The 14690-nt window shown below is 42.7% G+C and overlaps 2 protein-coding genes across 3 annotated transcripts in view; one reads left to right on the top strand and one right to left on the bottom strand.

Moving 5' to 3' along the window:
* The first annotated feature begins 1326 nt into the window (after nt 1-1326).
* LOC306923319 (G1/S-specific cyclin-D1-like) lies at nt 1327-7184 on the top strand. The gene is made up of 5 exons (XM_079501369.1): nt 1327-1746; nt 3423-3638; nt 4104-4263; nt 4501-4649; nt 4981-7184. The coding sequence occupies exons 1-5, from the start codon at nt 1543-1545 to the stop codon at nt 5146-5148; spliced, it is 897 nt and encodes a 298-aa protein (XP_079357495.1). The 5' UTR covers nt 1327-1542; the 3' UTR covers nt 5149-7184.
* Nucleotides 7185-7797: 613 nt separating this feature from the next.
* ckap5 (cytoskeleton associated protein 5) overlaps nt 7798-14690 on the bottom strand; it is a 43971-nt gene continuing 37078 nt past the window's right edge. Inside the window, exons 37-44 of one of the 2 annotated variants that reach the window (XM_079500799.1) lie at nt 14261-14448; nt 13231-13306; nt 12920-13108; nt 12412-12549; nt 12235-12318; nt 11568-11727; nt 10757-10881; nt 7798-10354 (exon numbers count right to left, since the gene is read on the bottom strand). In XM_079500799.1, the coding sequence (XP_079356925.1) occupies nt 10094-10354; nt 10757-10881; nt 11568-11727; nt 12235-12318; nt 12412-12549; nt 12920-13108; nt 13231-13306; nt 14261-14448 (1221 nt within the window). In that variant the 3' untranslated portion in view covers nt 7798-10093. The remainder of the gene's footprint in view (nt 10355-10756; nt 10882-11567; nt 11728-12234; nt 12319-12411; nt 12550-12919; nt 13109-13230; nt 13307-14260; nt 14449-14690) is intronic. The other variant, XM_079500800.1, reaches the window with a different exon arrangement.

Here is a 14690-nt window from a genome sequence, read left to right as displayed (position 1 = left end):
TTGCAAGGAGTTGCGTGTTGCAAGGAGTTGCGTCGTGACTGCGGTTTGGCCTTTAGACTTCGTAAAACGACCTAGAGTTTCCTCTGTAGCCTATAATCATCATCACCTAATCTCCTGGCCAAAAATAGCTGGATCTGAAAAACTGGATCTAAGACTGGACATCCATCTGTTATGTTTCTGTTAGTACTCTGTAACGTGCAAATATACATTGGAAGGCGAAGGATTGCCGTTACAGCGTCACAACACTACACGTTGTGAGCTTGTAGATCGGCTATTCTTTGTGTAATGTTCCCCCCAGAATAATATGGATGCTGCATCATGGGGTTCACTTCAAGTGGTTAACAACTATGGCCATATACTCCCTAGTACAGGCCTGCAAAGTTTCATCCCAAATAAGCTCTCTGCTCCCCCTATCTGCTATTGGCGGTGTAGCAGTCCCCACCACCACCAAAGACCACACTGTAGCAGACGTGTGTGTGTGTGTGTGTGTGTGTGTGTGTGTGTGTGTGTGTGCGTGTGTGTGTGTGTGTGTGTGTGTGTGTGTGTGTGTGTGTGTGTGTGTGTGTGTGTGTGTGTGTGTGTGTGTGTGTGTGTGTGTGACTGTGTGTGTGTGTGTGTGTGTGTGTGTGTGCAAGCCAAGAGAAGGGAAGGTGGGGGAGGCTCTGCACTGCACCGTCTCTTCCGTGAACGACTGCTACCCCCTTCAATACTTTGATGTGTTCGGTCGGGACGGAACAACACAACAGTAACGTCATCGCCCAGGCAGACCACAGAGGAGGAGAAGAGAGAGAACAGGGGAAGTAGAGAGAGAGAGAGAGAGAGAGAGAGAGAGAGAGAGAGAGAGAGAGAGAGACAGACAGACAGACAGACAGACAGACAGACAGACAGACAGACAGACAGACAGACAGACAGACAGACAGACAGACAGACAGACAGACAGACAGACAGACAGATTTTATTTGGGGGAGTTGCCGCAGCAAGAGGCAGCAGCACACACACAGTAAAACCTTTCTCCTGTGTGTGTGTGTGAGAGAGAGAGAGAGAGAGAGAGAGAGAGCGAGCGAGCGAGAGTGAGTCAGAGAGAGAGAGAGAGAGTGAGTCAGAGAGAGAAGAGAGCACGCAGCACGGCTGTCGGGCAGAGCAGCAGCAGGCTACCTTTGAGCTTTTCTTGGAAGTCTCCAGTGTGCACCAAGAAAAGAGGAAATTGCGGTCACACTGAGAAAAGGAATAAACAATTGTGAAACTGCGGACGTTCAAATGAGGACTCGGTAGGCTGACACAGCGCAGGCTGCTTTAAAATACTAGCCTTTTAAAAGTATTGTTTTATTTAATTTCCCCCAAGACGACAAATGTTCTGACTTCACTGTGAAAGTGAAATTGGCACAGGCTGTCCACTCGGAAGCAAATGGAACAGTAGCTAACTGTCAAAACGACATCCTTTTTTTATGTTAGTCATTCTTTGTTTAAAAACGAAACTAAAAGAACGAATAGCTGCTGAAAGCGGACACACTTGTGGAGGAGTTGTCTGGACATTAAGTGGAGATGGAGACCCATCATCAGTTGATCTGCTGTGAAGTGGACACTATCCGCAGAGCCTACCAGGACATGAACCTGTTGAATGACAGAGTGCTGCAGGCTTTGTTGCAGGCGGAGGACAACTATCTGCCAGCTGCCAACTACTTCAAGTGCGTGCAGAGAGATGTGGCTCCCTACATGAGGAGGATAGTCTCCACTTGGATGTTGGAGGTGTGTGTGTGTGTGTGTGTGTGTAGCCTACTGTAATACTCGAAGCGGACAGGACAGCAGTGGTGGAAAAATTAGTCACATTTTGGTTACTTAATAAGTAAAACTATCAATACTGCAGTGTAGAAATACTTTACTTTACTTAAAGTAGGCATACCAGTAAAAGTACTCATGCAGAATGTCTCGAGTTTTCAAATGCATGAAACATCTTTTGAAAATAGCAGATCTACATGCTCACAATGCGAAATGTAGGCTATATTTCTGAAGTGGGTTATGTATGTTTTGTAATAATAAATAATCAAAATCTACAAAGTAACTACGTAGTAACTAAAGTTGTCAAATAAATGTAGTGGAGCAAAAGTACAATATTTGCATCTGAACTGTAGTGGAGTAGAACTTAAAGAAAAGTAAAGTACTACAAATACCTAACCTCTACTTAAGTACAGTACTTGAGTAAATGTAGCCTACTATAGTTACTTTCCACCACTGATATCAAATTGTGTATATCAGATACACAATTAATTAATAATGGATGAGTCCTGCAGGAACTATGATAAAAGACTTTCACCCTAAAACATTTGTCAAATATCTGTCAAAGATGTTCAGATAGGCCTAAATGTGTTTATGGCTAATGGTTTCACCCGAATTATTCCTAGTTAAACTTATTTTCATACACGCCCACTTATTTTAATCGTTCTTAAAGAAACATTCTTCATTGTCGGTAGTCGTAGGATTAACATTTTAGAATGTTACTTGTGTAAGGGAGCCTAGCTGGAGCCTACGGGAAATATTTCTAAATATGTTTCGAAAACCTGCAGCAAAGTTGCCGATTCCTTTTTCTTTCTTTTTTCTGTAGACCACGCGTTTCAAGCCTTTGTGTTCTCACACGAGGAAGATGTCTGCCTGACAACTTCTTTTTTGGCCCTTTCTCAGCCTTTCTATAGCCTATACATTAAGCCTATTGTGTTGTGTCTGTAGGTTGTCAGTAGGCTAATGTCAACCAAAAAGACACGTCTAACTGCAAATGTTATAACTTATTGTTTTAATTATTATTAATGTATTTGGCGTATTGTCCTTGTGTGTAGCCTAGTACTTTCTCAGCTGCATGGTGGCCAGCCAGCAGCACTAGCAGTAAAATATGTTGTCTGTCTCATCCTCACTGTCACTACGCCCTCTGGTGGCCGCTGTAGATATGAAAGTTGTGAATCTACTAGTACTGTACAAGTGTGAAGAGGATTTTCCCTCTGTTGGTTAATTCAAAGGAGAGGTCCATTGGTTCCCAAAGTGGGCTCCGGGGAACCCCCAGGGGTCCTTGAGGGAGTTCCAGGGGGTCCCCAGCTAAATGATACTTAGGAACCAAATGGACCCTTTTGGGTCTGTAACTCAGAGTGTACAAATGGAACAAAATGTACCCTAACGGGTCTATTTGGTTCCATTTGTACACTCTCGGAGTTAAATTAACTTTGATTTTACAATATGTATTGTGGTCCCAGAGATAGAAATGCCATTAAATAGGGGTCCGTAGCCTAATTCAGGTCAAACCGGGGTCCCTAGAGCTGTAAAAAACCTTCTCTTATGGGGGTCCTTGGCATGTATTTCCAAATGGGGGTCCGCAGGCTAATGAGTATCATTTTGGGGGTCCTTGACATGAAGTCATCTAGTTATGATTCTCTTTACAGGTGTGTGAGGAGCAGAAGTGTGAGGAAGACGTTTTCCCCTTGGCTATGAACTATCTGGACAGGTTCCTGTCGGTGGAACTGACCAAGAAAAGCCACCTGCAGCTGCTGGGAGCTGCCTGTATGTTCCTGGCATCCAAGATGAAGGAGACCATACCGCTCACTGCTGAGAAGCTGTGCATCTACACAGACAACTCTGTCACACCAACTCAGCTATTGGTGAGTTTATCGGTGAATTTATTTATTATGGGTGCTGTACTGATTAAGAATAAGATAATATAACGCACATCCTCCGGCCTTGGTGCTGAGCCAAACTGTTAAACTAACAGATAACATGAACGAAAGCGAAAGGGCTCGCAACTCACTTTGTAATGCTCCAGGTAACCTTTATTCACGAACACAGCAGGCAGGACATACAACCTTTCGACCCGTGTCGGTCTTTCTCTTTCTCTTTCTCTTGTACTTGAGAAAGTACTGACCAAAGTCAAAGTCAAAGTGAGACCAAAGTGAGTTGCGAGCCCTTGCTTTCGTTTATGCTGTACTGATTAACACATGTAGTTGATTAACCCATTAAGACCTGAGGCCCATTCTAAAAAAATGTCTTCTAAATCTACTCCTTTCTACTCACATCTAATGCTTTCTCGTTTTGCTTCACCTGCTCTCGCCCTCTTTTTCATTTCACAGCAAATGGAACTGATGGTTTTGAGTAAACTGAAGTGGGACTTAGCTGCGGTGACACCCCTTGACTTCATTGACCACTTCCTGTCCCAGCTGCAAATCAGGAAAGAGCACAGAACAATTCTGAGGAAGCACGCGCAGACCTTTGTGGCGTTATGTGCTACTGGTACGTAATGGACATGCATTAAATGTCTCTCTGCTAAGTAAAGATGTACACCTGCAACATGTTGTTATTGTTGCCTGTGCTTCTTGTCTTTTATTTAAGCATATTCCTATTACACAATTACAATATATGTTTTGTTACTAATCCTTGTTTGACTATGTTCTTGTTTTCAGTCTCTTAAAAAAAAAAAGAGAAAAAAACTGTACGTTTATTAACTATATCTCTGGTTATTCTCCTCAGATGTTAAATTCATAGCCAACCCTCCCTCCATGGTTGCAGCGGGCAGTATGGCAGCTGCGGTAGAGGGCTTACAGCTTAGAATGGTGGGCAACACCATGACATCACAGAAACTAACGGAGCGACTGGCACAGATCATCAGGAGTGATCCGGTAGGTAGATTCGTACATCCACCCATCTATCCATCCAAGTTCAGAGGGGGTGTTCATATACTTACCCTCAGATAGTGTGCCGTTGTGCACAGCTTACTATACTATAAGACAAGTGATGCCAATATCACTGCCGTTTCGCCCATTATCCTATTATGATACATTTGCAACCATTCTGCGTACCTCTTCCACGCTTCCTTTTCACTTCCGCATCCCTCGACCACCCATTTCTCCTCCCTAATCACCTCCAGTGAGAACCCAACTCAAACTAAACCAAAGACTGCAGCCACTTGGTATCTGAATGATGTGTCTGTTTGTCTCTCCATGTCTTTAGGATTGTCTCCGGGCTTGTCAGGAACAAATTGAGTCGCTGTTGGAAACGAGTCTCCGGCAAGCGCAACAACAACCACACACTGTAACCACGGAAACCAAGGGCAACGGAGATGGGGATGGGCTTGACCTCTCGGCCACGCCCACTGATGTGCGGGACGTCAACATCTGAGTGAATGCCTGGGTCTCAGAGTTGCTCTCTGAGGGTAGAATAAGGGTAGAAGAAGCTTGGACTGATTAAATGGATGGTGTACCGCTTTAGCTACTGCATACCTGCAAACACAGACATACACACAATTACATGTGTCTGTACGCGTGCTTTTGTGTTATGGGATGCTCATAGAGTTAAGGTGACGCAGAGAGAGGTTCTCTGCCTGTCTTTAATCAATCAGAGAGTGGACGAACAAAACTGGAAATGACAGGTTTGTCTGCGTATTATCTTTCAGTACAGATTGGAATGACATTTTGGAGCGAGATTTAGTGACAGAGTCAATGCAGCGGTGGGTACAAACATCTGAAGTTCAGGAAGTTCAATAATCGTGGGACCAGTGCTGGGAGACGTATTCTTTCATAACTTGGGACTGTTTGAACATTTTAACAGAATTCAGAACTGTTTTCCTGACCTGGGTTGTTACCTGCTGTTTAGATACTGTCTACCCTGCCTTTGGTGTGGGTTGTACATAGCTATGAGTGTTTGAAGACATTAGAAGAAAATTACACCTTTTGGAGCAGACATAATGCTATTGTGGCCCAAAAGTATGAATTTGCCTTTTTTAAGGTATTATCCCATTTGTTTCTGACAATGTCAAAGAATATTACAGTGTCACAATGTCTCCACCTTGCAGCCATTTTGAGCCATCCTAGATTTTAATTCACACAACAATTAATTAAAGGGAGCCTGTCATTCGACTGAAACTAAATGACCACCCTCTCTGGAGAGCTCAGGTGTCAACAGCATTAAATTAACTGTAGAGTTGTGGTTCTGGTCTGCAACAGCACTGATCTGTAAAGCTTCTGCAAAGTATGGTTTCAAATGCAGAAATGAGCCCATATAATAGCATTTAATGTTGCTCATGATTCTGTGGTTTTAAGTATGGTTGAGGATGGGGGAAAATACTAGTAGGTCTGTCTTACTAAACGCCATCAACAACTTGCCTCTTTCAAAGGAAATCCGTCTGCATCTGACTTTGTCAGGAATTAAGAAAAACTGCCTCATTTACTGATTGATGCTTAAGCTTCTCTTAGCTTTATACACTGGTGTTGACAATGGAACGGAAAACACCAAATTATTCTTATCTTTTCTTTTACAAAATAGCAATATGTGCCATTGAAAAACATGGGGAAATTGATACATTAAGAAAACATACAAATTTGTCCTGTGACGCTATAAAGGAAAGGGCTTGCAAAACATATTTTCTTTTGCACATTTTGATGTTTTAGTTGTGCTCAGTGAAGTGGTGGGAAAGGAAAGGGTCATAGGAAGAGACAGTCTTGTAGAGGAGACGTGAGAAATGTAGGAAGAGCTACAGAATCAAGTCATGAATCACTTGACTGCCACAGCCTGAAATTATAAGCTGCTAGAAACGAGTCCTCGGCTAATAGTTAATGTATACATTATTTTCAGCGAGAAACACTGTTGTACAACAAAGTTATAAATTGGGCTTCAGACTGACACATTTCATGACAGTATACTGTACTGACATCTTGAATTTTATTACCCTTTTTCTTTCTTGATTTTACATGTTTAATATTGTGTGGATGCAATTTCTATATGATGTGACATGCAGCTTTGACTAACGCCACATGTTTCAGTGATGAGTTAGGTGCAAGAGTAAAGCTAACGGGACATTCTTTTCAGTTAACTTATTTATCCGTATGATTACCCACACGTGTGTGATGAGAAAAATAAGGCTATACCAAGTTGCCATCCCTTAAAAACAAAACAAAAATGAAGTCTGCTTCTTTCCTCAAAATGTTTGCTGCTATATTGTGGATGTATTTGTTTTATAAAGATACTGCCAATACACTCCCATGTTCTAGGGTTTAATTTTCTCATAGAAAATGTTTATTGGCATTGTGATATCGTTTTTATATCTATAACTTGATGCTGCAATTTCTGTTCTGAAACAAAGTGGAGAAAAAAAAGACATGTAGATTCATGGGTTGATTTGATAAATACTTGTTATACCTCATTGTTCCACAGTGTGACTAGGCCTCATTAAAGCCTCAGTTTGGTCATTATGACTTGTCATCATGAGCCATTTTACACACACATCCAGTGTTCATTTATCCATTTGTAACTCAAGATAGTGTACAAATGCAGCCAATGGACTCCCTTTGGTCACATGTGTACACTCCCAGTTACATTGCTCACAATTACTGTGTACGTGCCAAATACATAGCTGACTGTGACTAGCTAACTGGCGCCCTGAGCTTTATAGCCGTGTAGGCTAACATTTGGTAGAACTAGCCAGTGGTGGACAAAGTACTTAAGCCAAGTTTGAGACAAAGTGCAGATCTCCTGGTCAAATATTACTCAACTACCAATCTTGGAACCACCTTACGGAGTCCATATAAGGGTTCAGTTGGACCCTGGGGTCCCTAGACCCGTTTGCAACTTTGCCAAATGTTTTCCCCAGAATAGTGAAGCAACAATTCATGTGTTACGATGATACAGACCTATGGAGGAAAATAAAATTACTAGTCTGTCAAGAATGAGCTTTCCACTGGATATTTGTCAGGCAGATTTAACTGGAGACAAATTTCTGTTCTTATTATAGAGCTACATACAAATCAAATGAAAACTATAGGAGACCAGAGCTAGTTTGTTAGAAAACCCAAACAAAAAGCCTTTATTGCCATTTTCCACTATGGATTACGGTATACACATAAAACTGAAGAGCAACAATGTAAACACTACTGGCATTTTAATTAAATACAAAACACCCCCCACTTTCATTCAACATTCAGCTTCAGTAGTAAGCCTGACAGGGGCATCTTCATCAGATAAAACAAAAAATTAAGTTTTTTAGTAATGCAAACTTTATTTACATCAAAAATAAAAACAATCCTTTACTTCATGCCATGCTGTTGAGAACAGAATGTGGTGAAATTCCTTCAGTTGGCCCTGGGCCAGACAGAGACAAAGAGTTTGGTCATTTCAGATTCCAGTGCCGATCACAACTGCTCCAAAGTAACTAGTGACGTTGGGTCCCCACCCCCATGCCCAACCCCACACCTCGTGAATTCAAGGAGCCAATAGTTTTGTTTTAGATAAGAGCAAGTCCACAGCAGTCGGCACAACATGACCAAAAGGAAACATCTATTCTCCAGTTCACACATCCCGACCAAAACCATCCATCTAAGGATCTGCTTAGTGTGAAAGGTCCTGAGGGTAGATGAGATAACCTAAATCCTGATTGGCTGCCTGAAACCACACAAAACAAACAAAATGGGCTGCTGCAATTTCTGTGCCCAGTTTAATCAAACTGTGTGCTTCCTGCGAGCGAAAAACGGCCCATATTCGATGCACGGCAATGGGGACCACGTCAGACAATATTCAGACTGTCGGCAAAATGGGATAAATTTGACAAGTCACCCGGAGAGAAGTTTAGAGTGAGCTGATCCGTTGACTGGTTTAGCATCAGTGACTAAGGGAAGCTGGGGACCCGGTGGGGTTGTCAACTCAGCATGAATTTAAACACGTCTCAACTTTCATCAGTGTCCAGTCCAAGTACATTAGTTGCTACAGTAATTCTTAAGGTTTACACAGAGCAAATAACTTCAACCTTAGTTCAGGTTTCTCTTACACCTGGCTACAACGGTTAGTTGTAATTTGAACTCTGCATTTATCCAGCCAATAGCTCAGCTGTGCCAGAAAGATGCATGGAGGAGATAGCGTACTGCTATGTTCTATACCTCTCTGGAGCAATGGTGACACACGTGTATGCTGCCAATTATCATGGAACTTGATTTCAGAGTTATTCTTCCAACATTTGAGAACTTCTAATGCGTGGAGGAACCAGCTCAATACCATGACAGATGAATGGAATACAGTTATACAGAAGAACAGTTCTGGGAAAAAAACAAACAAACATGGATATATAAAAACAAACAAAAGCAGAGGAATGAATAAGAAAATGAGTCTATGACAGTGTTCAGTCACAAGGGGGAGCCATAGTTAACCTAAAACAAAGTGTCAGGCACACCATGAGGACTGCAATTCCAAAACGTCTGATTTCAAACTATAACTGGTGCACACATACGTACAATCATACATATATACATACATGTAGAACACCCGACTGCCTCATGGCTGCCTAAACATGGGCAAATCAGATTCCACATGATTCCGGGCTCTCGAGAGAACCACAAGAATATCAGATGTGGACCAAAGGGTCCGCTCCGCTGACAATGGAAATGCAACCTCTAAAAAGCGCTTCTTTATGGCTAAGTGGTTAGCAACCTCGAGTATATACAAATATATTGTGCCACAATAATTAACGGAGAAAGATTAACAACAAGAGAGTCCACTTCTCTTGTATAGCACAACGAGACACGTTTGCGTATGGCTACGCTGTAGTTGGTTTGGGTACAGGACATTACGGACCATGGGGCCGAAAATGCCAATAAGGTGAAACTGTACAGAGCTCTGTAAAGAGGGAAACGTCGGTAAATAAAACTTCCGATACAAGTATTATCCCTAGCAGATTCAGACTCATTCAACAGTTACTTTTCACATTTCAAAACAACATGAAGATGATGTAGATATACTGAACTTAACTCAGCATCAAGCTCAAGGAACATTTAGTTTGTTGTTTTATAACAGCTGAACCCGATACAGGTGTGTAGTGGGTGAGGTTATGTGTGTCAGGCCAGGCATTGCGTTTCTTTTGAGATTATAAATTGAAATGTATTGTTAACACAGAGGAAGGAAGGGGTGGTGTTACAGTTCAAGTGCGTTTTTTTCACCCCCTTCCTCTTCTTCCTACTAGCAGAATACAAGTGCAAACACAGAATTCAAAAAAACAAATACATTCCTGTGTTTGTTTTCTAACACCAGGTTTAGGAGGAATTGGTTGAGATCTCGGGGCGCCCCCGAGTTCCCCTACACACGCCTACTGCCTGTTGCTCTTTATCCTCTCCAGACGTTTCTTCAGGTCGTCCAGGTTGGCCGAGGGCGAGGCGGAGCGCACGTTCGTCGCCGGGGGGCTGTGCGTGTTGAGCTCCTGCTGGAAGAGCTCCCTGGACTCTTTGAGCTGCGACAGCTTGCTGTGAAGCATGTCCGTAGAGGAGGCCACAGACGGCTTGGAGAGCAAGGAGGAGATGGGGGCACGCTGCTGCTCCTCCTCGCCTCCACCCAGCCCTTGTTGCTGCAACTGGAGAGAGAGAGAGAGAGAGAGGATTGATGATGCACCGTCCACTGCAGAGAAACTTGCTATTGAATGAGAATCAATATAATGAGACAATAAAAGCATTAACTACAAAAAAACATCCAACAGCACCTGCAGCATGGAAGACAATTATGTAGACAATAATGACTGCACTGTGTCATTAGTCGGAACAGAAGCTGCAAACTTTATCGTGTTGGAAAAATGCATCCAACATTATGTCGGCCTATCATTGTCCAATGTTGCTTGTTGCCGCGGTATCTATAATATTAATGTGGATTCGTCTATATAGGAGAAGTTCGTTTGAACCCTCAAATGGAACTAAATGAACCATTACAACAGCTACATGTTGCTGTAGTAGCAGCAGTATATAATGTTTGTCCAACCAACCCTGGAGTTCTCCAGGCCTTGTCTCTGTCGGAGGATCTTCAGTCTCTCGTAGTAGACCGCAGGCTTCAGCTCCTCTCCGTTCCCACTGTTCAGAGCAGTGGAGTCCACGCCGTGCTGAGGGATGACTGGAGACACGAGAGGTAACAACCCGCCCTAATGTTATTTAGGTGACTCACGTAGGCCGTTTGACAACAAAGAAAAAGTGGACTAGGATACCTGTGGATAATACAGGTAGCTGTTTAGCTAGGATACCTGTGTAGGATGAACTAGCTATGATACAGGTGGCTTCATAGAGTCATGTCATGTCATGTATGAACTGTTCCAATAATTAAAAAAGAATTGAGTCATGGAGGTGACCCTGTATCCGTTATCGGTTCCGATATGCATTTATATTTGATACAGTCTGAATTTCTGTATACAGTCTGTAAAATGTAATAAATACTGCGGCGGTGCCAGGAAGTAGCGATAAAAAAGACCCTACTAAACTAAAATCCACTGTCCCCACAGAAGCACGTCACACTATGCTTAAAGAAACCATGTGATGCTGATTATGTGCGCCGGTGGCAGCTACATGTGTAACGCATTTCTTGACATGTTAAAAAAAAGGTCTATGGGATTTAGAAGTAAGAATGTTGTGACGTTTGTTATTGTATTAAAGATTAGCAGTGCAAATGAGAGGCGGGGCTACTGTGTGTGTGTGTGTGTGTGTGTGTGAGAGAGAGAGAGGAGAGGGAGAGAGAGAAAGAGAGACAGGGAGAGAAGACAGGGAGAGAAAGAGAATATGGCGGTTCCGTCCACAGGTACAGTGTACCTGTGGATGTTTGGATGCGGCCCTTGCCCTCTCTCTCCGACTCGATCATTCGGAGACCTCGCTCCACGTAGCTCTGGAAGAACTGGGAGGTGTTCCTGAGGAAGGGCTCCAGGTCGGCGTCAGAGTACTTCTGTTTATACTCGTACAACTCCGTCAAACCCTGGACACAGACAGACAGTCACTTAGAGGGCTGTTTATACTCTTACAACTCCGTCAAATCAATAATAATGCTTCAGCACCCTATGGTGGACACATTTGCAGATAGTACACATGAAGAGTCTTTTCTTACAAACATTATATGGCCTAGCAGTGGTGGCCATGTTCCGCTTCCATCGATCCATTCCAGACCCCATTCATTTTTCCCATAGATTTCCAAAAATATTTATATCAATAATTTTAAGCCTAGAACCAAGCCATACAATGTTTTTATATTTCATTATATGATATACTATATTTAATACATTTCCCTTCACATAATCAAATGTGAAGGGGTCAAATGTGTATGGCCATGATGTATGGTCCAGGAGCCTGGATTGCTTGATTAAGTTGATTCTAGGCTTAAAAATAATTGATATAAACAGTTTTGGAAAGAAATGAATGGCGCCCGGATCGTTGATCCAGAAAATGGCCACCACTGCTAATAATCAAGACGAACAGTTGAACGGACCTCTTTAGTGTTCTCCTTAGAGCCGATCTTCTTAAAGATCTCCGACAGGATGTCGCTGACCTTAGCCTTGGACATCCTCTCGTCCTGCATGAAATAAAGCACAATTTAAGTTTACAAATCGACAGACAACTCTTTGCCTTATGTGTGTGTGTGTACTGTACATGGTGTGTTCCTCACCACACGTTGGCCTGACTTCTCATTGCCTCGGTCACTCTTGACTCCAGAGAGGTTCCCAGAGTGTTTGACCACCCGCCTCAGATGGGCCTCCAACTCGGACTCATTGCGGTTTTCAATCATTGACATGTGATCAAGAATCTAAATATTCGCAAATAAATATAGGAAGGAAAAAAGTAATTACCCATCATTAATAATGATGCCCATGATTTAAATTAAATCACATTAAATATTAACTGCACCGTCAGTGGCCACACGAGTGTGAGTGTTAAAGTACCCATTTAAACATCGCCAACTGAGGAAAAACAGATATTTATGGGACTTTTCCATTGAATAGAACTGGCTCAACTAGATGTTGCAAATTGTTGTTGCATTTCATGTTGCATTATAGAAAATTAATCAACTTTTGAACTGTACAGATTGAATGGAAATAGTTTCCAGACATCATTAGCTTTAATACCATTATATGAGACAATTGGGGTGTGCATATGTATATTTGTGCGAGTGGTACCTTAGCGCCTGTGAGCTTGCAGAGTGTGTGCAGCAGTGTTTTCAGGGTCCTGTGAGGGACGTCACTCTTGAGCTGTTTGAGTTTCTCTTTCGGAAAGACCTTCATGAAATTATGGACATCCAGTAAAATACGATCCAGATTGATGCTGTTGATGGTGTCTGGAAGAAACCGGATCATCCTCCACAGACACTGGTGGAGGAAGAGAGAGCTCATTTGTTGGTTGTGAATTCAAACATTTTGTCACTTATTTCCACACATGAATTGCCATTAAATGACTAAACAGCCCCAAAGTGATGTTTGAAAATGCCTACCTTCATGACCAGTTCAGAGAACATGGGGGAGCCAGCTGTAGTGATTAAACTGTCCTGCAGCAACACCAGCAGAGCACTGGATAGGAGGAGTGAAACATATTCATTCAAGGTATGTTGAACCAAGAAGATATTAGGGGGATGAAGTTTGTTTACTGTGCTTTATATGTGCGGCCTTGGCAATGTCAATGTGTTAAAGAGGACCAATTGTATAAACTAATCCACGGAGGGGTGTACCTGTTCATTTTGTTGTTTTTGGCTTTCCTGCCTTTATTGATAGTATCAAGTGAAGATGGACAGGAAAGTGGGAGGGAGAGAAGGGGAGAGACACGCAGCAATGGTCGTAATGAACGGGACTCGAACACGTGACACGCTGTCAGGCCAGAGCCTATATGTGGCATGCGCCTGGACCGCTAGGCCAGCGAGCGCCCCGGGCGCAGCCATTACTAAGGTGTGTACCATTAAGCTCAGCTTTACACTGCAGCACTGATTAGCTACACCCTCTATAGACACTACCTTTAGACTCTGTTGAGGTGGAGAGGTACTTTACCCCTTCCTGCACCACCCTGGTAGTCGGAATCCATTTCTAGCAATATCTAGTGGCTCTACAGTACACTTAGTATTTACTAACCACAAAATGTGATTTTAGTGTTACATCAGTCTCTGACTTCATGTGGCCGACACAGTGCCTAATCTGTATTACGCTCGGCCAGAAACATATGATCTGCAACCTCACGATGCATCGCATTCAGGCTGGCAGCTCGTTATTTTAACCCATTTTGGGCGGCAGGAACCCCTTTGTGTTTTAAACATTATGTTATAATTTAGCTATTGAAAAATAGCAGATCTACAAGCTCATAGCGTGCCACCGAGTGGCGCGCTACGAGCTTGTAGGTCTGCTATTTTTGAAAAATCGTGAAAATATTTATTTCAGAAAACTGGAGGATTTAGAAGATTTTTTTTAAATTTTGAGGTCAGGCCTAAATGGGTTAAGCGACGAGTATAAATGAAGCACGGCACCCGTAGCGCTTACCTAAGTATGTTAGTCTGGTCTGATTTCTCCAGTACTCGCACGACCAGCAGGTTGACCGATCTGATCAGCTGCTGACCGTCCTCTATGTCCTCCACTCTGCCGTCCAACATCAGAGTGATCAGACCATGCATGAGGTCCTTCAGAACACCCATGGACGCCTCTTTGGCCAGAGACTCCATCCAGAACAACTGGGGAAAGGATGTGGAACAGAGAGAGAACATGACCAGAGCCATCAGTTTGTTTTTTTCTACAGTTTTTAAAAACAGGATATTATTACAGCCCGACAACGAGAAGCCAACTACAGTAGGACAGCTAGTTTAGTGTGATGAAATGGAGTCATAAAGAATAGTTGCTCTCCAAAGAAATGGTACCTTTGTTACCTTAGTTTACATCAGTTATCAACAACAGTTTCACCACTTTAACCCTATTT

The sequence above is a fragment of the Electrona antarctica genome, assembly GCF_951216825.1.
Source record: "Electrona antarctica genome assembly, chromosome: 5".
Lineage (NCBI taxonomy): Eukaryota > Metazoa > Chordata > Actinopteri > Myctophiformes > Myctophidae > Electrona > Electrona antarctica.
The sequence above is the reverse complement of the archived record's forward strand: the minus strand, read 5'-3'. Positions and strand labels throughout refer to the sequence as shown.